Source organism: Scophthalmus maximus, chromosome 16, assembly GCF_022379125.1.
Source record: "Scophthalmus maximus strain ysfricsl-2021 chromosome 16, ASM2237912v1, whole genome shotgun sequence".
NCBI classification, from domain to species: domain Eukaryota; kingdom Metazoa; phylum Chordata; class Actinopteri; order Pleuronectiformes; family Scophthalmidae; genus Scophthalmus; species Scophthalmus maximus.
Genome location: NC_061530.1, coordinates 21,245,001 through 21,272,500, shown reverse-complemented (window position 1 = coordinate 21,272,500; position 27,500 = coordinate 21,245,001). Strand labels below are relative to the sequence as shown.

The 27,500-nt window shown below is 48.4% G+C and overlaps 4 protein-coding genes and 1 long non-coding RNA gene across 7 annotated transcripts in view; 2 read left to right on the top strand and 3 right to left on the bottom strand.

Annotated features, from left to right (window-relative positions):
- Positions 1-4,144: 4,144 nt before the first annotated feature.
- LOC118287063 lies at positions 4,145-8,816 on the bottom strand. The gene is made up of 3 exons (XR_004785568.1): positions 8,680-8,816; positions 6,123-6,202; positions 4,145-5,100 (listed from the first exon to the last, which is right to left on the bottom strand). It is a non-coding gene; the product is annotated as an uncharacterized LOC118287063 (long non-coding RNA).
- Positions 7,314-27,500, top strand: part of noc3l (NOC3-like DNA replication regulator) — a 23,560-nt gene continuing 3,373 nt past the window's right edge. The window contains exons 1-11 of the mRNA XM_035611787.2: positions 7,314-7,332; positions 24,141-24,231; positions 25,297-25,501; positions 25,597-25,723; positions 25,809-25,963; positions 26,067-26,138; positions 26,244-26,374; positions 26,476-26,637; positions 26,857-26,950; positions 27,078-27,253; positions 27,428-27,500. The exon at positions 27,428-27,500 is cut by the window's right edge and continues 56 nt beyond it. Coding sequence (XP_035467680.2) covers positions 24,223-24,231; positions 25,297-25,501; positions 25,597-25,723; positions 25,809-25,963; positions 26,067-26,138; positions 26,244-26,374; positions 26,476-26,637; positions 26,857-26,950; positions 27,078-27,253; positions 27,428-27,500 — 1,204 coding nt within the window. The 5' untranslated portion in view covers positions 7,314-7,332; positions 24,141-24,222. The remainder of the gene's footprint in view (positions 7,333-24,140; positions 24,232-25,296; positions 25,502-25,596; positions 25,724-25,808; positions 25,964-26,066; positions 26,139-26,243; positions 26,375-26,475; positions 26,638-26,856; positions 26,951-27,077; positions 27,254-27,427) is intronic.
- On the bottom strand, positions 13,505-17,722 carry rpp30 (ribonuclease P/MRP 30 subunit). The gene is made up of 12 exons (XM_035611793.2): positions 17,547-17,722; positions 15,585-15,643; positions 15,410-15,466; positions 15,276-15,341; positions 14,996-15,067; positions 14,825-14,914; positions 14,527-14,643; positions 14,403-14,432; positions 14,294-14,331; positions 14,137-14,216; positions 13,796-13,876; positions 13,505-13,717 (listed from the first exon to the last, which is right to left on the bottom strand). Exons 1-12 carry the CDS (start codon positions 17,626-17,628, stop codon positions 13,671-13,673), a joined length of 819 nt encoding a protein of 272 aa, XP_035467686.2. The 5' UTR covers positions 17,629-17,722; the 3' UTR covers positions 13,505-13,670.
- On the bottom strand, positions 17,904-20,321 carry nudt13 (nudix (nucleoside diphosphate linked moiety X)-type motif 13). Of its 2 annotated transcripts, XM_035611790.2 has the most exons (8): positions 20,185-20,321; positions 19,958-20,100; positions 19,589-19,696; positions 19,405-19,511; positions 19,147-19,272; positions 18,862-18,994; positions 18,583-18,737; positions 17,904-18,443 (listed from the first exon to the last, which is right to left on the bottom strand). In XM_035611790.2, the coding sequence occupies exons 1-8, from the start codon at positions 20,265-20,267 to the stop codon at positions 18,264-18,266; spliced, it is 1,035 nt and encodes a 344-aa protein (XP_035467683.2). In that variant the 5' UTR covers positions 20,268-20,321; the 3' UTR covers positions 17,904-18,263. The 2 variants fall into 2 exon arrangements, with proteins under 2 accessions (XP_035467683.2, XP_035467685.2); XM_035611792.2 differs by lacking the exons at positions 19,405-19,511; positions 19,589-19,696; positions 19,958-20,100; positions 20,185-20,321 and having other exon boundaries at positions 18,862-19,026; positions 19,147-19,264.
- si:ch211-207i20.2 (uncharacterized protein LOC568537 homolog) lies at positions 21,433-23,770 on the top strand. 2 transcript variants are annotated; one of them, XM_035611789.2, is made up of 5 exons: positions 21,433-21,591; positions 21,782-21,935; positions 22,014-22,072; positions 22,144-22,255; positions 22,327-23,770. In XM_035611789.2, exons 1-5 carry the CDS (start codon positions 21,433-21,435, stop codon positions 23,349-23,351), a joined length of 1,509 nt encoding a protein of 502 aa, XP_035467682.1. In that variant the 3' UTR covers positions 23,352-23,770. The 2 variants fall into 2 exon arrangements, with proteins under 2 accessions (XP_035467682.1, XP_035467681.1); XM_035611788.2 differs by having other exon boundaries at positions 21,776-21,935.

Genomic DNA, 27,500 nt, shown 5'->3' with positions numbered 1-27,500 from the left:
AACAGTGGAGAGGAAAAGACAACAGGACGCACTGAGTTACGTGATTGCGACTCCCTCACCACCTTTCAGTCACGCCTAAAAACCCACCTCTTTCCCTCTGCATATCCCTAGCTCCCCCTGTTCCACTTTTATTTTATTTCTTTTTTTGTACCAGTGCTTTGGGTCCATGAAAAGCGCTTTATAAATCAAAGATATTATTATTTTTATAACTGAGTGACCTCTAACCTTCACCTTTCAGACACACCTGAGCAGTTTGTGCTCTCAGATCAGCTGCCTGTCAATCAAACCTCATCTAACGTTCTAATGTTATAACGTTCTGACCTCCGACATTCTATTGTACTGATGTTTTGGCGTTCTGTTGTTCTACGATCTGACATTCTAACGTTTATACGTTGTGATGTTCAAATGTTCTGACGTTCTGACATTCTGACATTCTATTGTTTTGATGTTCTGTTGTTCTAACGTTCTGACATTTTAATGTTCTTACATTCTTAGGTTCTAATGTTCTAATGTTATAACGCTCTGACGTTCGGATGTTCTGATATTCTAATGTTCTAATGTTCTAACGTTCTGATGCTTTGATGTTCTGACGTTTTGAGGTTCTAATGTTCTAATGTTCCAATGTTCTGATGTTCTAATGTTCTGACGTTCTGATGTTCTAATGTTCTAATGTTCTGATGTTCTAATGTTCTGGCGTTCTGATGTTCCAATGTTCTGATGTTCTAATGTTCTGACGTTCTGATGTTCTAATGTTCTAATGTTCTGATGTTCTAATGTTCTGGCGTTCTGATGTTCTGATGTTCTAATGTTCTGATGTTCTGATGTTCTGACGTTCTGACGTTCTGATGTTCCATTGTTCTGATGTTCCAATGTTCTGATGTTCTAATGTTCTGACGTTCTGATGTTCTAATGTTCTAATGTTCTGATGTTCTAATGTTCTGGCGTTCTGATGTTCTGATGTTCTAATTTTCTGATGTTCTGATGTTCTAATGTTCTAATGTTCTGATGTTCTAATGTTGTGGCGTTCTGATGTTCTGATGTTCTAATGTTCTGATGTTCTGATGTTCTGATGTTCTGACATTCTAACGTTCTAATGTTCTAACGTTCTATTTTTCTGACATTTTGACGTTCTGATGTTCTAATGTTCTGATGTTTTAATGTTCTGGTGTTCTGACGTTCTGATGTTCTAATGTTCTAACATTCTCACTGTGACTCACTTCAGATCTGTCAGTTTGTCCTAAAGGTCGACTGAGTGAAACCTAATGACAGAGATAAAACCTCCCTGTGTGTGTGTGTGTGTTACAGGGTATTAGCAGTGTCCTAACGAGACCCATAAAAGGGAAAAATTAAAGTTTTAATGTGAGGTGGTCATCACACAGCAGCTGTGTGTGTGTCTGTGTGTGTGTGTGTCTGTGTGTGTGTCGGGGGGGCGTGGGGGTGGGGGTGTGTCCGGAGGCTGGTCAGTTTGTCTCGTTAATGACTCCTCCCTCCTTAACGAGCTAACGAGCTAATAATGAGCACTCGTTAAAACCGACAGACGGAGCTTGGCCAATAAAACACAGTCAGTGAACCTCACCTGCTGAAACCACGGCAACCAGTCGGGGGGATGTCAATCATATTTCATGTTTAATTTGTGCTGTATATTAAATGTCAGTTACCCGGCTGCTATGGTAACCAGAAAACAAGTTAAAGTGTTGACCTGCATTGACAGACGACAGCCAATCATAGAGTTGTCTAGGAGCTCAGACAGGTCCTTGGGAAATATCCAGGTGCTTGAAAGGCTTCCAGTTGTTTCTCAGGTCCTTGAGAAGGTGCTTGGATAGGTTCAGAGGGAGTCCAGGTGTCCTTGAGAAGCTGCTGGAGGTCCTTGAAGACACTGTGGTCCTTGAAGTGACTCCAGGTCCTTGAAGACAGTTGATGGCACGTGAGGAGGTCCTTGAAGGCCCTTGAAGAGGTGCTTGGGTCATGAAACAATATTCCTAATTGAAATGAGGATGAAAGAGGAACAGATGAATAAAAGATGAAACAGACGAGTGAAGGTGAATTAATGATCATATCTTTTTATTATCATTAGATCATTAAGGACTTTACCATGGAAACCACTCAGACAGGAAGCTCTAATGAGAAACAGGAAGTTGAGTGATAAATAAATAAATCAGCTCGAATTCATCTGATGTCAAGAGAAATAGAAATATTCATAATTATATTCATTTTGTATTAATAATAAATTGAATCACATGAATAATATAAACATTATATTTATAATATCGAATATTTTATATTTTATATTATATTAATACTATGAATGTTACTCCTATATTAAGAGTTACATTATTATTGTTATTTATATTATTATTGATCATCATATTGGGGCTGCACAGCGGCGTGGTGGTTAGCACTTCCCCCTCACAGCAAGAAGGTTCTGGGTTCGAGTCCAGGTTCAAACCAACCAGGCCCTTTCTGTGTGCAGTTTGCATGTTCTCGCCGTGTATGCGTGGGTTGCTCTCCGGGTTCTCCGGCTTCCGCCCACAGTCCAAAGACATGCAGAATGGGGTTAGGTTCAATGGAGACTCGAATTGACCCTGAGAGTGAATGGTTGTTCGTGTCTGTATGTGGCCCTGTGATAGGCTGGGACCTGTCCAGGGTGAACCCCACCTCTTGCCCAATGTCAGATGGGATTGGCTCCAGCCCCCCGCGACCCTTAAATGGATAAAGTGGTAGACGATGGATGGATCATCATATTGTCGTGGCATCATCAGATGAGTCGCAGTTTGTTTCTTGTTGAGTCTGATGTTTCTTTTCATCTTCATCTTCATCTTCCTCCTCCACAGACTTAGCTACTGGGGGGGAAGGGATCGTGGTCTCCTGAGGATCAGTGTCTCACACACACAGAGCAGTTGTTAGCAGCAAACGTTAGCATCCTGCTGCTAATGGAGTTTCCATGTTTTAGTCACAGCTCAGAGCTGATGAAGAAGCAGGAGGAGGAAGAGGAGGAGGAGGAGGAAGAGGAAGAGGAAGAAGAGGATGAGGAAGACGAAGAGGAGGAAGAGGAGAAGGAAGAGGAAGAAGAGAAGTTTCTTTTCTTCTCAGATTTTAAACGTCGTCCTCTTGTGACTCATTAACGAACCTCTCACATCTTCTTCTTCTTCTCTCATTAAATCGCAGCTGTGTGACCTCAGAGGAAGTGAACGTGACCCGAGTGGTTAACACACACGCACACACACACACGCACAGTGCTTCATATCGATTAAACATGTTAACTAGACGAGGTGTCTGTGTGTGTGTGTGTGTGTGTGTGTGTGTGTGTAAACTTTCAGCTGCTTTTGTGACTGTACGGTTGTTTGTCATCAGGTGACCTTTGACCTGTCACTCAGCTATCGATAGAATTTATTTACCTCATTAACGGTCGACCTCTGACCTGCAGGTCTGTCGCTGAGGGTTCACTATCACTGCAGCCCCTGAACGCATCACAGACTCACTCATCCTCTCTCGTCCTCGCTCGTCCTCTCTCGTCCTCACTCTTCATCTCTTTCGTCCTTTCTCTTCCTCTCTCGTCCTCCCTCGTCCTCGCCTGTCCTCACTCGTCCTCACTCTTCATCTCTTTCGTCCTCCCTCGACCTCTCTCGTCCTCTCTCGTCCTCGCTCGTCCTCACTCTTCATCTCTTTCGTCCTTTCTCTTCCTCTCTCGTCCTCTCTCGACCTCACTCTTCATCTCTTTCATCCTCGCTCGCCCTCTCTCGTCCTCACTCTTCATCTCTTTCGTCATCTAACTCGTCCTCTCTCGTCCTCACTCTTCATCTCTTTCGTCCTCACTCGTCCTCCCTCATCCTCACTATTCCTCTAACTCGTCCTCTCTCGTCCTCACTCTTCCTCACTCTTCCTTTAACACGTCCTCTCTCGTCCTCACTCTTCATCTCTTTCGTCCTCTCTCGTCCTCTTTCGTCCTCACTCGTCCTCCCTCATCCTCACTATTCCTCTAACTCGTCCTCACTCTTCCTCACTCTTCCTTTAACACGTCCTCTCTCGTCCTCACTCTTCATCTCTTTCGTCCTCTCTCGTCCTCTTTCGTCCTCACTCGTCCTCCCTCATCCTCACTATTCCTCTAACTCGTCCTCACTCTTCCTCACTCTTCCTTTAACACGTCCTCTCTCGTCCTCACTCTTCATCTCTTTCGTCCTCTCTCGTCCTCTTTCGTCCTCACTCGTCCTTACTCTTCATCTCTTTCGTCCTCATTTGTCCTCTTTCATCCTCACTCGTCCTCACTCGTCCTTACTCTTCATCTCTCTCGTCCTCTCTCGTCCTCTAACTCGTCCTCTCTCGTCCTCACTCATCCTCTCTTGTCCTCTCTCGTCCTCACTCTTCATCTCTTTCGTCCTGTCTCGTCCTATTTCGTCCTCACTCATCCTCACTCTTCATCTCTTTCGTCCTCAGTCTTCCTCTAACTCGTCCTCTCCCGTCCTCACTCATCCTCTGTTGTCCTCTCTCATCCTCACTCTTCATCTCTTTCGTCTTCTCTCGTCCTCACTTGTCCTCACTCGTCCTCACTCTTCCTGTAACTCGTCCTCACTCTTCATCTCTTTCGTCCTCGCTCGTCCTCACTTGTCCTCTCTGAAAGAAGCTCATGTCCTGACATTAAAGACAGAAAATCTTCTCATAATTCATCGTCTCATTTTGTCTGTTGATGTTTTTCCAATTGTCATAAAATTATGGGAGTTTAATTAGGTACAAGTTACCCTGGAGAGACACACACACACACACACACACACATTCTGTATTACAGGATAAATTACCATCTGCTCTTTTATTTTCTTCATTTCACTTGTGTTTAATTGCTTCTGCAGAAAATTCATCATAAACAAAACTGCACATTCAACACATTTAGGACAAACACACACTCAACGTCGTCTCCTCCTCTAACTCCTCATCTAACCTCCTACTTCCTCCCCTCCTCCGCTTTCCTCGTCCTGTTGACGACGATGCTGCAGCAGAATTCCCTCAGAGGATTATAATCTGATGTTCTGGCTCAATCCCTCCGTCATCCCTCCATCCCTCCATCATCCATCCCTCCATCCTCCCTCTGGACATGTAGATTAACTCCACCTGGCCGCAATGTTCAGCATAAGTAGGTTACACACACACACACACAATTTGAATCTGGTCAAACTGTATGTGTATATATATATATTTATTTATAGTGTGTATATGGTGCAGAAACTCATTACGCATGCATTGTGTGTGTGTGTGTATGTGTGTGTGTGTGTGTGTCTGGATCTCTTCCTCCTCAGGCTCTTTGTTCTCTGTCCTGATTCGTCCCTCAGGTCAAAGCTGTTCCAGGACTTTCCAGGACTTTCCAAGACTTTTCAGGAGCTTCAGATGATTCCAGGACGATTGAAGTGTTTTCCAGAAGCTTTTTTCTTTTTACTGTCGTTCATTTCTTTGTCATTTATTTTTATTGTTATAACATATATATATGTTTCTATCCTAGTTTTAGTATCATGAACAGTTTTGTTGCTTCTGTAGATTCATTATATTTAAATATCTCAGTTTCATGTTTTTTGATTTTGGGGGATTGTTTTCACAATTGGAATCTGGTCAACTGTATGTGTGTGTATATATATATATATATATATATATATATATATATATATATATATATTTAAAGTGTGTGTATGCCGCAGAAACTCATTACACATGCATTGTGTGTGTGTGTGTGTGTGTGTCTGGATCTCTTCCTCCTCAGGCTCTTTGTTCTCTGTCCCGATTCGTCCCTCAGGTCAAAGCTGTTCCAGGACTTCCCAGGACTTTCCAGGTGCTTCAGATGATTCCAGGACGACTGAAGTGTTTTCCAGAAGCTTTTTTCTTTTTACTGTCGTTCATTACTTTGTCATTTATTTTTATTGTTCTAATATTTTTTGTTTTCTTTTTATCCTAGTTTTAGTATCTTGAAATTTTTTGTTGCTTTAGTAGATTCATCATATTTAAATATCTCAGTTTTATGTTTTTTGATTTTGGGGGATTGCTATATATATATATATATGTGTGTGTGTATGCTGCAAAAACTCATTACACATGCAGTCTGTGTGTGTGTGTGTGTGTGTGTGTGTGTGTGTGTGTACTCTCACTTCACACACAACACAACTACACACTGATCCAGGTCCTGGTCCTGGTCCTGGTGCTGATCCGTGTGGAACCACAGCTCCACCTGCAGAGCGAGAGGAGAACAACCACCAGAATAAATCAATATACTTCAGTTGAGTCTCACTTAGTTGAACACATAAAATAAACTCTGTTGTTTCCTCCACACACACACAAACACACACATACACACACACACACACACACACACACACACACATATACACACACACTCTGGGACGTTATTTGAACATTTTGGTCAAACAGCTTTTATTTTTCTCTGCTGCGAACTGACAGGAAATCAATGGAAACCTTCATCTCTCCTCCTCCTCCTCTTCCTCTCTTTGTCTCTCTTCTCCTCCTCTTCGTCCTCCTCTTCATCCCAGTGTGTAGTTACAGTTAAGTGTGCAACTACACACTTGTTTTGTGTATTATCGGTGTTTAGTTGTGTTGTGTGAAGTCAGTGTGTAGTTCTGTGTGGGAGCCAAACTTTTAACCTCTGACCCCGTCTCCAACTACTGGCCTCACACTGTAATAGAGACTTCACAGTCTGCTGACACACACACACACACACACACACACACACGCACACTGTGGAGGGTCCACACACCAGCCTCCGGTTGGTCGGAGGGTAATCAATCAAACAGCTGTCAGACCTGTCAATCAAACTCACACACACACACACACACACACACACACACAGCTGTTTCTGTCCCTAATAAACTCAACAAATGTTGATAATTTAATCTTTGATCCAAAATCTTTTTAATTAAATTCATATTTTCCTACAACATGAAAATTACTATTTGTGAATATTATATTTGTGCAGCTGCGACTCGGCGACTCAGAGATGTTTTAACTTGTCGGAAAATAAAAGTTAGAAAGTATAAATATACATAAAAATTAATTCATATGTGTCATGTGCTGCTGATGAATTCACAATTTCCCAGTTTTGCTTCATAAACAATTCAACAAAGCCAACGACGAAGAGAACAACATCTCTGCTCAGCAAAATAAAAGTTTCTGAAAGGGAAGTGAGGAAATGAAGTGAGGAAGTGAAGTGAGGAGCCTTTAATCTGACACTCGCCCACGGCAACAAGACGAGGAACAGGAACATCTCAGGGTTTTCAGAGAGAAACTCCCATCCCCCTGCCAAGATGAAGCAGTCTCAGTGGTCCTGGTCCTGGTCCTGGTCCTGACCTCAGACCTGAAGATGAAGCAGTCTCAGTGGTCCTGGTCCTGGTCCTGACCTCAGACCTGAAGATGAAGCAGTCTCAGTGGTCCTGGTCCTGACCTCAGACCTGAAGATGAAGCGTTCTCATTGGTTCTGGTCTTGACCTCAGACCTGAAGATGAAACAGTCTCAGTGGTCCTGGTCCTGGTCCTGACCTCAGACCTGAAGATGAAGCGTTCTCATTGGTCCTGGTCCTGGTCCTGACCTCAGACCTGAAGATGAAGCGTTCTCATTGGTTCTGGTCCTGGTCCTGACCTCAGACCTGAAGGTGAAGATGTCTCAGTGGTCCTGGTCATAACCTCAGACCTGAAGATGAAGCAGTCTCAGTGGTCCTGGTCCTGGTCCTGACTTCAGACCTGAAGATGAAGATGTCTCAGTGGTTCTGGTCCTCTGGGATCAGATTTTCCGCTCAGACTCTTTCAACATGAAGATAATATGAAACCTCTCAGAGGAAGGGGGGAGGGGAGGAGTGTAGGACCTGGGGGAGCAGACTTCATCTAAAACAACATGTCTGCCTCTCTCGACCTTCACTCCCTCGTTTCCTTCGTTCTTTTCTCTCTTGTTCTTTCGCTTCATTTGGTCGAACAGTTTCCACTCGTTTAACAGAGTCTCATGAGGACAACCCCCCCCCCCGGAAGAAAAGTACATGTACAGGTTGTTTACATACTTTAGCTTCAGTACAGTATCGGATTACTTCACGTTTCATTAGTTCTTTTACTTTGAAAATCCACAGGAAACATGAGACGTTAAATGTTCCTCTGTGACCTGTGTGTCTGCTGCCACCTGCTGCTCACACACACTCACTGCAGCTGCTCTCTCACGCACACACACACACACACACACAACACACGTAGCATTGTTAAATTCAAGCGTGGAACAAAATGAAAATGTGAAGTTTCAAACAAACGGAAATCAGACCTCCAGTTCAGTGGGTGGGACTTCAAAGTAAAAGCAAACACGCGTTTTATTTTCATTTGGTGTTTTCATAAACTGATAATGGGGGTTACCCCTACCATATGTAGCTCGATACTTAGTGAAGTTAAATACATCATTAATACAATATATTTTGAAAAAGTGTGTATGAAATCTTAAGTTAACTATAATATGAAACACAGCGAACAAGACGCAAGATCAAAGTGGCTCAAGTGAAAACTGTTTGATGAATGTTAATGTTTCTTGATTGTTGATATCTGAATAAAGTTATTGTGAGTCGCTACATGAATGTGATGTCATGTTGTTGTTAAATTATCCAAAAATCTCCAAACGCTAACTCTGATGCTTTTTTTGTGTAGAACCGTCTCTGTCTCATACCGGAAGTGTTGATGTAGTAGACGTACACTTGACGTCGCGGGACAACAGAAGGTCGCGGAGCAGCAGCGGACAGAAACACGTGACGGGACGGGAGCGGAGCGGGGTTGTTCGTGGATTGATTCACTGTGACAGAAAATCGACATCTTCCGGCCTCAATGTGGAACCTGTGACTCCTCTCAGCTAACAGGCTAACGGCTAACAGCTATCATCGCCGGACCGGTCGTTAGCTCCAGGCTAACCGGACTCAAGACTCCCACTCCACCCGCTCGCTGTTAGCTGTTAGCTGTTAGCTGTTAGCTGTTAGCTGTTAGCATGCAGTGTGCTAACCTGCTGAGGAAGAGGAGTCTGGAGCCGCAGCCGTGGAGCTGCAGAGCGGTGAGGCGATGATGATTAGTTTAGTAGTTTAGTTTACTAGATACTTTATTTATTCCGAGGGAAATTCAGGCATCCAGCAGCATTTACAAACATACATACATTAAACATACATCAATCCTACATAAATAAAAATACAAAATGAAATGGAATATTAAACTATAACTATAAAAACTAGCTTATGATAGTGCAAAACGGGAAAATGGATTTGCAAATGAAGGTAGAAATAAATTGTCCTATTCTATTGTCCTCCCTGCCTTGACCAGGAGCTGTTGTACAGTCGGATGGCCGGGGGACTGTTGGTGGAGCTGGACTGGGACAGCAGTCGGCCACTGAACACTCCTCTGCCTGGTGAAGGTGTTGTCCAGTATGGACAGCAGTTTGTCCAGGGTCCTTCTTTCTGCCACTGTCACCACTGAGCCAGCTCTCCTCCCCAGTCTGTCCAGTCGACCAGCGTCTCTCTTCTTCCTGCTTCCTCCCCAGCAGACCACGGCATGAAAGAGAACGCTGGCCACCACAGACTGGTAAAACATCTGCAACAACAGATGTTGAAGGACCCCAGCCTTCTCAGGAAGTACAGACGGCTCTGCCCTTTCCTGTGTAGAGCGTCCATATTTGCTGTCCAGTCCAGCTTGTCGTCCATCTGCAGCCCTGACCACCTCCACATCGACCCCCTCGATGGACACGGGTTGGACATGTGGTTTCTTCCTTCTGAAGTCCACCACCATCTCCATGGTGTTGGAGGTGTTCAGCTGCAGATGGTTGGACCTGCACCACCTCACGAAGTCCTCGACCAGGCTCCTGTATTCCCCCTCCTGTCCATCCTTGATACAGCCAACTATCGCAGTGTCATCCGAGTATTTCTGAATGTGGCAGAGCCCTGAGTTATACTGGAAGTCAGATGTATACAAGGTGAAGAGGACAGGAGAGACTGTGGTCTCTCCGTGAGGTAGTCCGTAATCCATGTCACCAGGAGTGGGTCCACCATCATCTCTGTCAGCTCGTCTCTCAGCAGGAGCAGCTGGATTGTGTTGAAGGCGCTGGAGAAGTCAAAAAACGCGATTCTCACAGCGCCGCTCTCCTTGTCCAGATGAGAGTAGGCCCTATGGAGCAGGTAGAGGATGGCATCCTCCACGCCCACCTTCTCCTGGTCCAAACTGCAGTGAATCTTGTGCGTGGTGGCCCTGGGGTCTGAGGACATGCAGCAGCAGCCGTTCGAAGGTCTTCATGATGTGTGATGTCAGTGCTACTGGTCTGAAGTCACTCGGCTCCCTGGGGTGTTTTTTCTTAGGAACCGGGATGAGACATGAAGTCCTCCAGAGCACTGGGACCCTCCCCAGCTGCAGGCTTCGGTTGAAGATGTGCTGGAGTGGCTCCCCCAGTTCAGCAGAACAGGCTTTAAGCATCCTTGGACACACTCTGTCCGGGCCCGCTGCTTTCCTTGGACGAAGCCTCCTCAGCTCTCTGCTCACCTGATCCTTGGTGATGATGGTAGGGAGGATGGTTGGTGGTGAGGAGGGGGGTGAACTGTCCATGGGTGTGGAGGGTGGGGGTGGTCTGCAGTCTGAGGTGTGATGGACATGGTGGTAGCGTTGGGGGAGGTGATGGACATGGTGGGGGTGTGAAGTGGGCCGTCGTTGTTTGTGGGAGCTGGAGTATCAAACTCTCCCAGCATCCCCCTCTGTGAAGTTGCCCTTCTTCTCGCAGCCTGTGATGGTTTTCATGCCATCCCAGACCTCCCTCATGTTGTTGTGCTGCAGCTTCTGTTCTACCTTCCTTCTGTATTCCTCCTTTGCCTCTCTCACATGGACCTTGAGTTCCCCCTATACGTGCTTCAGCTCGTCTCTGTCACCATCCCTGAATGCCCTCTTTTTCCTGTTCAGAATGTCCTTCACATTACTGGTGATCCAGGGCTTGTTATTGGGGAAGCAGCGTACCGTTCTAGTGGGGACCACAACATCCATGCAGAAGTTCAGGTAGTCAGTAATGCAGTGTGTGACCCCCACAATGTCCTCACCATGTGAGACCATTTCCTGAAGGAGTGTGTGGTCGTGGACTGTATGGATCCGTGGTTTGTACTGTGGCGTAAGCAGAAGCAGGTTATGATCCGACTTTCCCAGTGGGGGTAGAGGAGTGGCAGTGTAAGCTTCCTTCACGTTGGCATACAGGAGGTCTAATGTTCTGTTCTTCCTTGTGGGACAGTTTACAAACTGGTGAAAGTCTGGCAGTGTGGAGTCCAGTGTGACTTGGTTAAAATCTCCGGAGATGGCGATGAATGCGTCTGGATGTTGTGTTTGTAGTCTCACGATGGTGGAGTGCATGACGTCACGCGCGGTGTCTGCGTACGCACGCGGAGGAATGTAAACACTAACAACAATGGCGTGGGAGAACTCTCTAGGCATGTAGTACGGTCTGAGACCTACCGCCAGCAACTCGATGTCTCTGTGGCACACAATCTCTTTCACCGTTACATGCCCCTGGTTGCACCATCTGTTGTTGATAAACAGTGCGAGTCCCCCTCCTTTGCTTTTGCCGCTGCGTCCACATTCCCTGTCCGCTCTCACTGTAGTGAATCCAGGTAGATCCACATTAGCGTTCCGGGTGTTCTGGGTTAGCCAGGTTTCAGAGAGGCAAAGTAAACTGCACTCCCTGAACGTCCTGTCCGTCCTCACAAGGGCAGTCAGCTCGTCCGTCTTGTTGGTCAGGCAGTTCACATTCCCCATCACTATCGACGGAACCGAGGGCTTGTACTTCCACCGCTTAGCCGCTAGCCTAGCCTTCACCTTCGCTCCGGCTCTGCAGCCGCGCTGCCTCCTCCTCAGCTCCTCAGGAATGTGGTGGAAAATGCCGGCTCGTCCCATTGTTTGGAGTGAAAGCAGCTTCTCCCTTGAATAAACAAGGTGTCCACCGCTATGTTGTCCGTAAATAGTCATTGTGTCCGTAGGATATATAAAGTTCTACACAGCTAGTGCTATATAAAGAGAAAAAAGTTTTAAAAAAGCACACTGAGAAATACTAAAGACAACACGACACGTACTGAGCTACTGGATAAGCGTTCTGCTCTCGCCGGCGCCTGGGGATGAGATGATGATGATGAAGACCTCCTGCCATGAGTGTAATAATGTGTGTTATGATAATATGATTTATTTTATTTGAATTGTTTGATTTCAGAAGCGAGCGTGTTTGGAGGCGGAGCTGCAAGCAGCTGAATGTCCAATGGAAACGACTCACTGTTTTATGGGGACTAATCAGCGAGAAGAGCAGCAGGTGAGTGGAGGTCGTCATGACGACAGGTGTACATTATTGATTTTTCACATATTGGTTCCTAGACTAAATGATCATCAGATCATCAGGAGCCGAAACCTGCTGTTGCCATGGTAACGGGTCGACCTGTTGGTGTGTTGATGCAGGTTGGTGTGGTCCGGCCGCGGCCGGCTCCGCTCTGCTGCCCCCGGTGTCTCGGAGGAGAACCAGTAAGTGTGTGTGTGTGTGTGTGTGGGGGGGGGGGGGCTCCTGGTCACATAATCAGGCCTGACACTGGTTATCATCTGACCTTTGACCTCCAGGCTCTGTAAAGGGTGTGTTTGATTCATAGTCCAGGGGTGAGGTCAAATTGTCCTTCCTATCTACTGTTCCTTGACCTCAGTGGAAAGAATCTGAAGCTCTGTGATTGGATGTTTGTCAGTGAAATGCATCCTGGGAGTCGTAGTTAACTTCTGATGTCACAATGTTTTCAACTCAGGGTCACATCAACCACATCATGGGTCACTGAGCCCCGCCCCCTTCTGACCCCAGGGTTGAACGTGTTGTCATGGAAGCCGTCCAGACCGTCAGACGACCACTCAGATTCTGTTTCACTGACTGTTTGATGATGTCATTGTGACCACGCCCATTTAAAGGACCAACCAGGGGCATGTTTATGAGCTAATGATAATTAATCAATAATCAATGATTGGTGATTTGACCTCCAGGTTGCCTCTGATGTCATAAAGGGTTATAACACTGCTTAAATACTGCTGGAACATAAGTTGTCATTAACCCTGCCCCTCCCACTTTGATCACGACTCATTTCATTTTGTTCCAACCCTGCTGCTGTTCACTGGTTTTATGGACTTTTACAGCTGCAGATGAACTTTATTGATCCTGTTTGTACCTTTATATTTCTATGATGCAGAGTTTTATTTTTAATGTGACTGAATGTAAAACTTCTATTTTTGATGACATAATTTCCTCCTTTGGGTTTGCCAAATCAGAGGGCAGCATTTGCACCGCAGCCCAATTTCAAAATAAAATGTTTGTCTGAAAACTTGTGAAGTTTGTTTTCTTTGTCTGACGGGCAGATCAATACAGATTATTGATCTTTGATCAGTTATTGTCTCTGCAGCTGAACTGATCAGTCATTGCAAAACATACAGATTCTCTTTAGTTTAAATTAAAGTCATGAACACAAACATTGATATTTCATATCAAGTTTTTATTTCATCAAAAAAATTTCAAAACAAAGCGTCCAGAGATTCTTCAAACTGTTTGACAAGAGAATCAGATCAGATTGTCATCATTGACCACGTCAACCAATAGGCCTGGAGAACCCCATTAGTCCCGCCCTCCTCAGCTGTCAATCACTCAGTCAGGGCAGCTCTGTGTCTCTTGGCAGCTGGAGCTTCACCTGTTCAGATGGAAGAACAGGAGAACGTCACCTGTCCTCACCTGACATCACCGGAACGCTCCACAGACGTGAACCTACCGTGTTCACACTCTGGAGCCTCCTGCTGGTCACTGCAGTTCTTCGTGGTGTAAATGATGCCACTGGCCGTCCTCCTGGTTTCTGCGCGCACACACCCACACACCCACCCACCCACCCACCCACCCACCCACCCACACACACACACACACACACACACACACACACACACACACACACACACACACACACACACACACACACACACACACACACACACACACACACACACACACACACACACACACACACACACACACACACACACACACACACACACACACACGTCAGGTGATCACACGTCAACATTAATATCTGTAAATACTCACTGGAGGTGTATTTACCTGCGTGCAGTAGAACTGATCGACATGTGGAGGAAACAGCTTCTTTAGCGTCTTTGTCTGACAAACCAAACAACAAACCACTGAGGAGGAAGGTCAGGAACACAACTACACGCTTTACATGACCACACTACACAACACGCTGTACACGACAGGATACAGGTTGGTGACATCATAGGGACCTCGTAGCTCCAGAGCCTGAAACAAAAATAAGTTTAGATTCAACACTGATCAATATGATCAATACTGATGATTGATTGCGGACTGACCCTTTCCCCTGCACTGGACAGGATCACATTCTGAAAGACACAAACATTCATCAAAATCAGCTTTTATCAGAGCGGTGACATCTCAGTGACATCACACACTGTCACAGCTACAACCAGGAAGTACCTTCCCCTTACAGCTCTCCATCAGACTGACGGCGTTGGCGATGGTGTAACGTCTCATGGTAGAGTCTCTGATGGCCGCTGAGTACGACACCTCGAACGCCACACCTCTGTCTGCAGCCTACACACACACACACACACACACACACACACACACACACACACACACACACACACACACACACACACACACACACACACACACACACACACACACACACACACACACACACACACACACACGATATTGCTGGACTGTCATCATTAATAATACTTGATGATGATGATGATGATGATCTCACCCCGTTCACTGGCGCCCTCTTGAAGAAGAAGGGAAGTTTCTCTGTGACTAAGATGCAGATGATGTCGACGTCGTACAACAAACAGGAAGCCTGAACATGAACGCATCATCAGTAATGACCTCATGTGTGCTGCATTTAATGACCTCATGTAAAAGTGTCAGTGAATCTCACATGGAAGAGTTTCTCTGTGGTCGGCTGGACGGCCAACAGGTCGAACCTCCGGTATTCAGCAGCGTTCGGCCTCTGAACAAACAAACACACACACACACACACACACACACACACACACACACACACACACACACACACACACACACACACACACACACACACACACACACACACACACACACACACACACACACACACACACACACACACACACACACGATGAGCAGATTAATGAATTCTCTCAAACAGTGAAACCAAAGTAAAAACCTTCAACACTTACAAAGTGACTGGAGTCTGACATCACAACGGTCAGTCTGTTCAGCACTCTGATTGGACGAGAGCGGCCCTGCCAGAGACACGCGTTAATACACTGAAAACACACGTCGGTCTTCCTCAGCGTCCTCCTCACTGTACCTGTACGACGGGCAACTGATCGATCAGCTCATTGATCGGCGTCGGGGTCGGGATTTCCTGCGAACAGGAAACGATTCTCTTGAGTCCAAATTAAAGGAACGGAGAGGAGCTGGTGTTTGTGTTTTCCTGTGTGTGACTGTGCTCCTGAACGCAGCGCAGCAGGCAACACACTCACCTGTTTCTTTTTGGACGAAGGTTCAAACACATAGTTGATGGCGACTGTGGAGAAACCGACTGAGAACAAGACAAAGAACAACGATCAATAACCAACAGATCACTGATCTCACTGATCTCACTGAGCCATCGACTCAATGGACACAACCACAGACACAACAACAGACACAACAATGACATAGACAACAACATAGACAACAACAGACACAACCACAGACACAACAACAACAACAGACAACAACAGACAACAACATAGACAACAACAGACACAACAGACAACAACAGACACAACAACATACAACAACAGAGACAACAACAGAGACAACAACAACAGACAACACACAACAACACACACAACAGACAACACAACAACGGACAACAACAGACACAACATACACAACATACAACAGCAGACACAACAACAGACAACACAGCAATGGACAACAGCAGACACAACATACACAACAGACAACAGCAGACACAACAACAGACAACAACAACAACAGACACAACAACAACAACAGACACAACAACAACAACAAACAAAACACACACAACAACAGACACAACACCACAATCGACAACAACAACAACAGACACAACAACAGACAAAACAATGGACACAACAAACACAACAATGGACAACAACAGACACAACAACAGACAACACACAACAACAGACACAACAACAGACAACAGCAACAACAAAAGACACAACATACACAAAATACACAACAACAGACACAACACCACAATCGACAACAACAGACACAACGGACACAACAACAGTTCCGTCGGTTCCGCCGTGTTCTGTCGGTTCCGTCGGGTTATGTCGGTTATGTCGGTTCCGTCGGGGTCCGTCGGCTCCGTCGGGTTCTGTCGGTTATGTCGTGTTCCGTCGGGTTCTGTCAGTTATGTCGGGTTCCGTCGGGTTCTGTCAGTTATGTCGGTTCCGTCGGGTTCTGTCGGTTCCGTCGGGTTCCGTTAGTTATGTCGTGTTCCGTCGGTTCCTTCGGGTTCCGTCAGTTATGTCGGTTCCGTCGGGTTATGTCGGTTCTGTCGGTTCCGTCGGGGTCCGTCGGTTCCGTCGGGTACCGTTAGTTATGTCGTGTTCCGTCGGTTCCGTCGGGTTCTGTCAGTTATGTCGGTTCCGTCGGTTCCGTTGGGTTCTGTCGGTTATGTCGTGTTCCGTCGGTTTCTGTCAGTTATGTCGGGTTCCGTCGGGTTCTGTCAGTTATGTCGGTTCCGTCGGGTTCTGTCGGTTATGTCGGTTCTGTCGGTTCCGTCGGGGTCCGTCGGTTCCGTCGGGTTCCGTTAGTGTTGTCGTGTTCCGTCGGTTCCTTCGGGTTCCGTCAGTTATGTCGGTTCCGTCGGGTTATGTCGGTTCTGTCGGTTCCGTCGGGGTCCGTCGGTTCCGTCGGGTTCCGTTAGTTATGTCGTGGTCCGTCGGTTCCTTCGGGTTCCGTCAGTTATGTCGGTTCCGTCGGGTTATGTCGGTTCTGTCGGTTCCGTCGGGGTCCGTCGGTTCCGTCGGGTTCCGTTAGTTATGTCGTGTTCCGTCGGGTTCCGTCAGTTATGTCGGTTCCGTCGGGGTCCGTCGGTTCCGTCGGGTTCCGTTAGTTATGTCGTGGTCCGTCGGTTCCTTCGGGTTCCGTCAGTTATGTCGGTTCCGTCGGGTTATGTCGGTTCTGTCGGTTCCGTCGGGGTCCGTCGGTTCCGTCGGGTTCCGTTAGTTATGTCGTGTTCCGTCGGGTTCCGTCAGTTATGTCGGTTCCGTCGGGGTCCGTCGGTTCCGTCGGGTTCCGTTAGTTATGTCGTGGTCCGTCGGTTCCTTCGGGTTCCGTCAGTTATGTCGGTTCCGTCGGGTTATGTCGGTTCTGTCGGTTCCGTCGGGGTCCGTCGGTTCCGTCGGGTTCCGTCAGTTATGTCGGTTCCGTCGGTCCGTCGCCCATCGGACACTCACGCTGAGCCGCGGTCCGGACCAGGGTCCGCAGGTCGCTTCTCTCGGTCGTGAAGCGCAGGTTCAGATCCATGAACGCGGACATGATGCTGCTGTTGCCGAGCTCAGACACGTGTTCGGCCGAAAGGCATGCTGGGAGCTGTAGTCCCGCCCCGTGACGCGTCACTCGATTCTCTTCGACCAGAAAAGATTGAAACCAGAACGTTCATGTGACAGAAGAAAAGATATGTGACGTATATAAATCCACATGTTGGGACTTTGTTCTTCTACACGTCAGATTCAAAACATCTGTGAGTTAAACTCAATTATTGAAACGATGAAAGAGGGAAGATATAAATGAAGAAGAGGAAGAACATGAACTTCATCACTTCTTCATGTTTTATTAAAGTCTTCACATGTTGTTTTACTGCAGAAGTTATAGAACATGTTAAGTAACGTCTGTTCCATTAGGAAAAAATAAGCATTCATAAAAAGGACAAAACATTAGAAACATGGAGACAGTGGCTGATCACATGACTCATCACATGACTCATCAGCCTCTGACACAAACGTTCATATGAGTGTCCATGTTGCCGTTGCCTCGCAGCGTCACCACTTCCAAGATCGTCACCACGAGCTCACAAGGTCCATGAAGGCAGCGTTCATTTTGACTTCCCAGAATGCTTAGTGCTCGTTTGAGCCTCGTGGTTTTGGGAGCTCAGTACTTTTCAAAACATGGCGTCACTCTCGCTGTCGGTCCGTCCACTCCGTGATGAGCTGGCGGGCGATGGTGTGTTTCGGGGGAAGCCAGACGACGGGGGCATCGCCTCTCCGGGGCGGGGACCTCACCTGAAGGGCGGAGTCTATCTCCTCCAGACTGAACCAGCGAGCGTCCTCCAGCTCTGTGACGTCCACGTTCAGCTGGACAGAAAACAGCACAACTGAAAGACCTACCTGTTCACCTACAGTTGAGGTGTACCTCAGGGCTCAGTTCTGGGTCCTCCACAGTTTTGTGTGGGTGTGTGTGTGTGTGTGTGTGTGTTTGTGTGTGTAAGCTCACCTGGGTGTGGGCGGGGCTAACAGAGGCGTGGCAGCCCAGCAGGAAGGAGCTGTGAGGGAAAGGCCAGTGCTGTGAGGAGCTGTAGGAGATTCTCTGAACCTCTAAACCCACCTCCTCCGCCACCTCCCTGCATAGAGCCTCCTCCAGACACTCACCTGGACCGCCACAGACAGACAGGTCGGTTAGAGTGGGTCAACTGACAGAACCAGACCACAGACAGGTGTGTGTGTGTGTGTGTGTGTGTGTGTGTGTGTGTGTGTGTGGACAGGTGACACTGACCCATGTCACAGAAACCAGCCAGAGCACTATACATCCCTCGAGGGAAAGAGGCCTGTCGACCCAACAAACACCGTTTCCCATCAGACACCAGGAACATCACCACTGGAGACATCTGCAGGAAGACCAGGAGAGACTGGCAAAATAAACCAGTGAGACGAGGAGAGACTATTCAGGAACTAGTCAGGACTTGAATTAGTTGCTTTGGATCCAGTTGTTGGTTTTGACCTGTGTTTTTTTTAATATCTGGTTCAGATCAAGTCTAGATGAAGTTCAGATCAGGTTTACCTTTGGATAGTAGATGGTGCCGGTGCTGCTGCAGACTCTCTGACTGCCTGCCTGGTTGCGGTGTGTCGGTTGACCCGTAGCGCTGCAGAACCTGCTGGTTTGATGCCAGCGCAGCAGAGCCTGACCCTGAAGGACAGACCAGGATCAGGACCAGAACCAGAACAGATAACCCATCTGGACTCTGCTCAAGTTCTGTGCTTTGATTTATGTGAGTTAAATGAAAGACATGACACTCAGAGTCCAGTTGAAGTTCCTGACCTTGGACACGAGAGGCGCCTCTGCTCCGGTCAGCAGGAAGAATGATTTCCTCAGGTCCACAAAGTTTCCTTCACACTCTTCTTCTACTGCTGCCTGATCCAGTTCTCCTACAGCACCGAACACACACCAGAACATCAGAGCAGAATCCACGGCCACTCAGGAATCTGGATTAATGTGTTCTTACCAAGGTCCAAACAGAACTCAGCCTGGTTCTGCTCAGAACACCCAAGAAGAACCGCTTCCTTCAGCAGGGATCTGTCTGAACCGAGTCTCTCCAGAATCAACTGCACATCTGGAACGTAAAACATTGAGGGTGTTGGAACGTGAAGACAATTTGTTCTTGGTGATGGTTCTTCACCTAAAATTCTGTGGTTCTCTGAGGTTCTCACAGCAACATTGTCTTTTATTTAGGGTCTTTATTTGTTGTTTTTCTGTTTCTGAAGTTCTCTCATTGCAGTCCGCTCTATTAGCTTCTGTACTGGAGGTTCTCTACCTGAGGTTCTTTGTTTCTGAGGTTCTCCACCCGAGGTTCTGTGTTTCAGAGGTTCTCTACCTGAGCTGTTGAATGCTGCTGGTCTGAAGGTTCCTCTCTCGGTTCGTTGCAGCAGAGGAGAAAGACGATGGAACAAGAGAATGCGACCGCTCTGCAGCGCTGCATCACACAACGAATCATCCTCCTTCAGCCCGTTCACATACCTGAGAGAGCAATCAATCAATCAATCAATCAATCAATCAGTCAGTCAATCAATCAGCTGATCAGTCAGTCATGAGTTACTGAACCTCATCCTGGAGACGTAGCCTGAGCAGCGGCGGGTCGGCAGAGATTTTGTGGCAGAGAGGAGGATCCTCAGAGGATTCAACATGGCCGTCACTCTCGAACCAAATTGAACCGGACTGATCCAGACCGAAGTAGACTGAACCAGACTGAACCGGACTGAACCGGACTGAAGTGGACTGAAGTGGACTGAACCGGACTGAACCAGACTGAAGTGGACTGAACTGGACTGAAGAGGACTGAACCGGACTGAAGTGGACTGAAGTGGACTGAACCAGACTGAAGTGGACTGAACCGGACTGAAGTGGACTGAACTGGACTGAACCAGACTGAAGTGGACTGAACCAGACTGAAGTGGACTGAACCGGACTGAACCAGACTGAAGTGGACTGAACCGGACTGAACCAGGCTGAACTGGACTGAACCGGACTGAAGTGGACTGAACCAGACTGAAGTGGACTGAACCGGACTGAAGTGGACTGAACCAGACTGAAGTGGACTGAACCAGACTGAACCGGACTGAAGTGGACTGAACTGGACTGAACCAGACTGAAGTGGACTGAACCGGACTGAACCAGGCTGAACTGGACTAAACCGGACTGAAGTGGACTGAAGTGGACTGAACCGGACTGAAGTGGACTGAACCAGACTGAAGTTGACTGAACTCGACTGAAGTTCACTGAACTCGACTGAACTCGACTAAAGTGGACTGAAGTGGACTGAACCGGACTGAAGTGGACTGAACCGGACTGAAGTGGACAGAAGTGGAATGGGTTGAACAGGTTCTGCTGCCTGCAGACAAGACACAGGAACCGATGATCTGTACAGACACAGGACAGAGATTACCATAAAGACTGGAGGTGGGGGGTTGTTAGCCTAGCTTAGCATACATGTTTTTGACATGGAAGAACGGCTGTTTAAAAGATGTGCTGATACATCATCAATACAAATCATATAATCAAGAGTTGTGATAAAGTCTCACTTGTTCGATGTGACTAGTGTTGAATCTACAGTCGTTGAATGATTATAATAAGTTAAGTGCGGCCGTTCTCGGCTTCCGTTCAAACTCTTTTCTTGTCGGACCCGGAACTGAAATACTCTTCTTCCGGTTCCGGTGCGGCGCGGCTCTGTTGTCAACTGGTGAATGTTTGGTTTGTTTTCTTCTTCTCAACCGTCGCGTCGTTGCAGGTAGTTTGTACGAACCGGAGGGGCGGGGCTCAGCGGATGCTGCCCGCGGGGACTGACCGGGCGAGATGAGCTCCTCCGCCGCCGTGTTCACTCAGCTGGCCGCCGTCATGGAGTCGCTGGTCTTCGCCGCGGTGGCGGAGCTACGGAAGCTGGTGGAGGACAGCGACGCCGGAGAAGAGCCGCCTCCCCCGGCCAGGGCGGCGGCCGAGAGCCGGGAGAAGACGGTGGGTTAAATCAACTGACTTTAACTATAGGAAATGTTGCGACAAAAGTTTAAACAGCTGATAATAAAGTTCAGAGAAACATCTGGAATTAATGATTCATATTATTTACAATGTGTCACTAGAAGGTGACGTCTGGTTCAAAGTGAGATTCAGACAGATTGACCTGTGACCTGTGACCTGTCAGGTGCAGTTTGCCTCCATCATGGAGACCCTGGGGAACGAGGCTCTGGGGAAGATCATGAACATCGTGGACGAAGCCAAACTGCTGGTGGAGCCGGAGTCGGGGCGGAGCGGCCACAGACCTCAGACCAGCGTCCTCAACATCCTCAACAGTGCACGAGTCGGTACGTACGGAGGCCAATCAGGAAGCCCCCCCCCCTGATGATGTCATGCTAACGTGGAGTGTGATTTGTTGGTCACAGAGCTCGAACACTCGTACGGCCTCAGACTGCAGAGCTGCGACACCGACGGGTCGACTCGGGTAAGACCGCTGCGACACGGTTGCTGGTCCGTGCTGCGTTCAATGACCTGACCGACATCTGTACGTTACAGACGCCGCTGCTTTTGACCAAACCAGACAAGGAGGGGGCGGAGCCTCAGTTTGTGCCAGCGGTCACCGTTAAAGACGAACACGGAAACATCGACCTGGGAGCCATCGCTGACAGTGAGCACCTGATCAATATCTGTTAATAACATTATGATGATGATGACAATGATGATGATTTCTACTTCCAGGAGCTCGGGATGAAGCCGTTCACCCGTTCGCTCTCGACGTGCAGCAGCAGCAGCAGAACGTCTCCAGTTCTCCGGAGTTTGTCCTGCAGAGCGTCACATGGAAATACTTCATGTGCACGGCATGCGGGAAATCCTTCCCGTCCAAGAGCGACCTCAAGTCGCACTACCTCATCCACACGGGCCAGAAGCCGTTCGCCTGCAGCGTCTGCGGCCGATCGTTCCGTCTGCGGCGCAGCATGCAGAGCCACATGAGCGTTCACTCGCACGAGCGGCCGTTCGAGTGTCCGCAGTGCGGGAAGCGTTTCACCAAACAGGCGCAGCTGAAGACGCACGCCATCATCCACACCGGGGAGAAGCCGTACGGCTGCAAGGTGTGCGGCCGCCACTTCAACCTGCTGCAGAATCTGCACCGTCACGCCCACACGCACACGGGCAAGAAGTTCTTCGTCTGCAACGTGTGTGGGAAAGGTTTCACCCGCTCCGTCACGCTGAAGACTCACCAGCTCATCCACACCGGACAGAAACCCTTGAAGTGCGAGGAGTGTCCCAAGACCTTCCGCCACCCCGTCAACCTCAAGAACCACCAGAGGATCCACAGCGGCGTGCGGCCCTTCAGCTGCGACCTCTGCGGAAAGAACTTCCGCCAGTCGATGAACCTGAAGATCCACCGCAGGATCCACACCGGCGAGCGGCCGTTCGGCTGCCGGGAGTGCGGCAAGACGTTCAGCCAGCAGAGCAGCCTGATCTCGCACGGCCGCACGCACTCCAGCGACAAGCCGTTCGCCTGCGGCTCCTGCGACAAGAAATTCAACAACGCCAACAGCCTGAAGCTGCACATGCGCGTCCACACAGGCGAGAAGCCGTACGGCTGCGACGTCTGCGGCAAGATGTTCAGTCAGGGCAGCCACCTGCGGACGCACAAGAGACACGTCCACGCCGGCGGCAAACAGTTCATCTGTGATAAGTGTGGGAAGAGATACTCGGACCAGCGCAACCTGAAGCTGCATAAGTGCGGCTACGCCTGAGCGTGATGTCACGTCGTCTTCTCATTTCCATGAGACTTAAGCATCTGATTTAGTTTCATTTCAGACGTTTTGTTAAAGATTGAAGTTTTATTATTTCAGCTTTGATGTCGCGGGAGGTTTTAACCAATCAGAGCTCGTACAGGTTGATGTGGGCAGGGCCAGATGAACCTCAGCCGTTGCCATGGAGACGACATCAGAGGTCTGACAGCAATGCACTCTGGGAGTTGCTCAGTGTGTAATTAATGATTAGGATGATTGGAGCCTGCCTGGTCGAAGCCCCGCCCACTGAAACGTTGTCCTCCAATTGGTTTATTTAACTTTTTTCCTTAAATTGTCTGTAAATAGTCACATTGCTGATTTTTTATAATTTTTACAGACGATATTTAGAAAATATGATTAAACCAAACTGCAAAACTAAACTGTTATTTTTGTCTTTTTGATTTTGACTAGTGGTGAATCAGATTACTGTGTCGAGTTCTCTTAACATATCATGAAACATAATTATTTTAATTTAAATGAATCTAAAGTAGATTTGTGTTCAATGTCTTTGACATGAAGGCGTTTCTGTAAATGGCAAATGTGATGTGACGTCACTGAACGTCTCGCGCATCCTGGTCACGCGCCCTCTTTCCTCCCGCCGCTGGGGGCGCTGTCGTCTCCACAGAGCGGTGACTTCGGTTCATTACTTCCGGGTCGTCGCTGTGTATCCGGTTCCCGCACGAACACGTGAAGCAACAAACCGCTTTTCACCAAAACACCTCGGAGCTCGTTCTCACACCGAGGAGGGTCGGTCCTGGTCCTGGTCCTGGTCCTGGTCCCGGTCGGTCACAGTCCGGGTCGAGGCTGCGGAGAGACGCGGGAAGCCGCCGCCATGGGTCCGGTAAGTTCCCACCGGGACAGAAGCGGAACATTACCGCCGTTAAATCAACGCGTTCTTCCGCCTCATGGTCCCGCTGCTGAGACGGTCTCAGAACAGAACCGAACCGGTCTCAGAACAGAACCGGTCTCCGAACAGAACCGGTCTCCGAACAGAACCGAACCTGTCTCAGAACAGAACCGGTCTCAGAACAGACCCGGTCCACAGAACAGACCCGGTCCACAGAACAGAACCAGTCTCAGAACAGACCCGGTCCACAGAACAGAACCGGTCCACAGAACCGGTCTCAGAACAGAACCGGTCTCAGAACAGAAACGGTCCACAGAACAGAACCGGTCCACAGAACCGGTCTCAGAACAGAACCGGTCTCAGAACAGAAACGGTCCACAGAACAGAACCGGTCCACAGAATCGGTCTCAGAACAGAAACGGTCCACAGAACAGAAACGGTCCACAGAACAGAACCGGTCTCAGAACAGAAACGGTCCACAGAACAGAAACGGTCCACAGAACAGAACCGGTCCACAGAATCGGTCTCAGAACAGAAACGGTCCACAGAACAGAACCGGTCCACAGAACCGGTCTCAGAACAGAAACGGTCCACAGAACAGAACCGGTCTCAGAACAGAACCGGTCTCAGAACCAGGCCGAGCGGTTCCGCTCTGACACCAGACTCCACAGAAGAACCTGCTGATTTAAAGTTTCTCGCTCTGTTGAAGTTATTAATCATTTTCTGTTTATCAAATTGGCTCATAGATTAGATTATTATTATTGCTCATTATATAATATGAGAGTTCATGATGTGGTTATTTATATGTATTTTAATAACAGTTCTGAGTTTGATGAATCTGCATAATTAGAAATAAAGTAATGATATGATGATGTATTTATTGTTGGATATTTGATGGAACTTGTACAGGTGACAATGTAAAGATAATGAGCAGAGTTAAACAGGAAATACATCACAACTTTTTACTTCATCAAGATATTAAATCATCTCTCTAAACTGATGTTTTCGAAATAAAAGTCAGAACACATTTATGTCTTCTCCCCCCTCTTCCTCCCGCAGCCTCGGTCAAAGAAGCGCCGGCCGACGTTCCGCCGCCTGTTGAAGACGAGCGGCGTGAAGCTGGAGAACAAACTGAAGAACCGTCAGCTGAAGCAGCAGAACGTCGCCAAGAAGCAGCGTAAAGAACAGAAGAAGCTGAGACAGGCGGTTAAGGACGCCGCCATCAGGACGCCTCGCCCATTGGAGACGTACAGGAAGAGACCAGGTGAGTTCTGATTGGCTGGTGCTGAGGAGGAGGGGTCAGAGTTTTTTTTCCCAGCTGCCCCCCGGTCTGAGCGCCTCTGCTCGTGTCTCTGACAGAGGAAGAGGAGGATGACGAGGAGTTCCTGGAGTCTCTGCCTACGGACATGATGGAGGACGACCACCTGCAGCAGATGGCCGCCATGGCTCGCCAGGCGTCCTTCATCACCAGAGACCTGTCATCATGGTAACCAACACACATATGAATTATTATGAGCTAGAGGAAAAAAGCATACTGAGGTGTGTTTGTTGGGTGTGTCGGGGCATCTCAGCGTGCCGGTGCACAGCGGGAAGAAGAGGAGCGCCGAGGTTGTCCGCGGTTACGAAAAGGTTCCGAGGAAGATGGTGAGGACGGAGGCAAAGGAGGTCATCCACCTGCTGCCAATCAAAGACAAGACGGGGGTCATCCCCCAGAGTGTCGAGAGAGGTATAGATCCCTGATTGATCCGTGATTGCTCCAGTTATTGATCAATAACAGATCAGTGATTGACTTGATGATTTAAGGTTTAAACGTCTCTGTTTATTTCAAGTGGTCAAAAAGCAGGAGGAGGAGGAGGAAGAGGAAGAGGAAGCTGCTGACGAACCAGAGGAGCCAGAAAATGGTACCTCACACACACGCACACAAACACACACACATTGTTGGTCCTGGTTCAGGACTGGTTGGTTCTGGACCAGGTCCTGAGGCTGTGATGTGTCGTCCTGTGCAGAGGGGGCGCTGGAGCGTGATGTAGACCTGACAGCAGATCAGAGGGAGCAGCTCAGAGCTCAGAAGATAAACCAGAAGAAGCTGCTGATTGCTGCTCTGGGATCTGCCGTCATCTCGGACCCCTACAGCAACGTGAGTCTGGTCCCTGATCCAGATCAAGAGCCTCCGGGTTCAAAGGGACAGTGTGTCTAATGTGTGTTTTTGTGTGTGTGGGTGTTGGGGCGGGGGGTCAGGTCAAGCGGCTGAAGGAGCTGCGAGGGATGCTGATGGAGTCTGACCCCAGCGTGGCGGTGACGGTCAGGAAGCTGGTGATGGTTTCTCTGATGGAGATCTTCAAAGACATAGCGCCGACGTACAGGATCCGCCCCCTGACAGCCGCCGAGAGGTCCGTCAAGGTAAGTGTGTGTGTGTGTGTGTGTGTGTGTGTGTGTGTGTGTGTGTGTGTGTGTGTGTGTGTGTGTGTGTGTGTGTGTGTGTGTGTGTGTGTGTGTGTGTGTGTGTGTGTGTGTGTGTGTGTGTGTGTGTGTGTGTGTGTGTGTGTGTGTGTGTGTGCGCGCGCGCAGTTTATGATGGTAATGACGGTCGTTACCATGGCGATGTGTGTTGCTCTGCAGGTGAAGAAAGAGACTCTGCGGCTCCGAGAGTTCGAGGAGGGTTTGGTCAGTCAGTACAAGTTCTACCTGGAGGATCTGGAGCAGACCATCAAAGGTACACAACCACACACACAACACGTGCACACACACACACACAACACGTGGACACACAACACGTGGACACACACACAAACAACACATGGACACACAGTCAACTGCCCGTGTGTGTGTCTCTCGTTCAGACTGGAAGCAGCAGAAGAAGAAGCGGCGTCAGGCCGTCGGGTTCCAGTCGTACCTCGGCCTCGCTCAGGTTTCTGTTCGCTGTCTGTGTGAGCTGCTGCTCGCACTGCCGCACTTCAACTTCCACAACAACATCGTGGTCGTCCTTGTCCCGCTGATGAACGAGCCCGCCAAGGAGGTTAGCCCACTGCGCTGCTGCGTTCAGGTGTCTGTGATGCGTTTGGGTGTCAGACTTGCTATGATGCGTTCAGGTGTCTGTGATGCGTTCAGGTGTCTGTGATGTTTTCAGTTGTCTGTGTGTGTTACAGGAGTCAGACATGCCGTGATGTGTTCAGGTGTCTGTGTGTTACAGGTGTCAGACATGTGCTGTGATGCGTTCAGGAAGCTCTTCCAGCAGGACAAACTGGGCGGGGCCTCGTTGGCCA

What these genes read in the sequence shown, in the direction of transcription:
- nudt13 (XM_035611790.2), bottom strand. Translation starts at nt 20,267, where the DNA reads ATGTTGAATCCTCTGAGGATCCTCCTCTCTGCCACAAAATCTCTGCCG. An exon ending in AGCAGCATTCAACAGCTCAG is followed by an intron (nt 19,697 to 19,957) that starts GTAGAGAACCTC and finishes TTTACGTTCCAG; the next exon opens with ATGTGCAGTTGATTCTGGAG. An exon ending in AGGCGCCTCTCGTGTCCAAG is followed by an intron (nt 19,273 to 19,404) that starts GTCAGGAACTTC and finishes TCTGTCCTTCAG; the next exon opens with GGTCAGGCTCTGCTGCGCTG.
- rpp30 (XM_035611793.2), bottom strand. Translation starts at nt 17,628, where the DNA reads ATGTCCGCGTTCATGGATCTGAACCTGCGCTTCACGACCGAGAGAAGC. An exon ending in GGTCCGGACCGCGGCTCAGC is followed by an intron (nt 15,644 to 17,546) that starts GTGAGTGTCCGA and finishes TCTTGTTCTCAG; the next exon opens with TCGGTTTCTCCACAGTCGCC. An exon ending in ATCAGTTCTACTGCACGCAG is followed by an intron (nt 13,877 to 14,136) that starts GTAAATACACCT and finishes GTGTGCGCGCAG; the next exon opens with AAACCAGGAGGACGGCCAGT.
- si:ch211-207i20.2 (XM_035611788.2), top strand. Translation starts at nt 21,433, where the DNA reads ATGAGCTCCTCCGCCGCCGTGTTCACTCAGCTGGCCGCCGTCATGGAG. An exon ending in CCGAGAGCCGGGAGAAGACG is followed by an intron (nt 21,592 to 21,775) that starts GTGGGTTAAATC and finishes GTGACCTGTCAG; the next exon opens with GTGCAGTTTGCCTCCATCAT. An exon ending in ACACCGACGGGTCGACTCGG is followed by an intron (nt 22,073 to 22,143) that starts GTAAGACCGCTG and finishes TGTACGTTACAG; the next exon opens with ACGCCGCTGCTTTTGACCAA.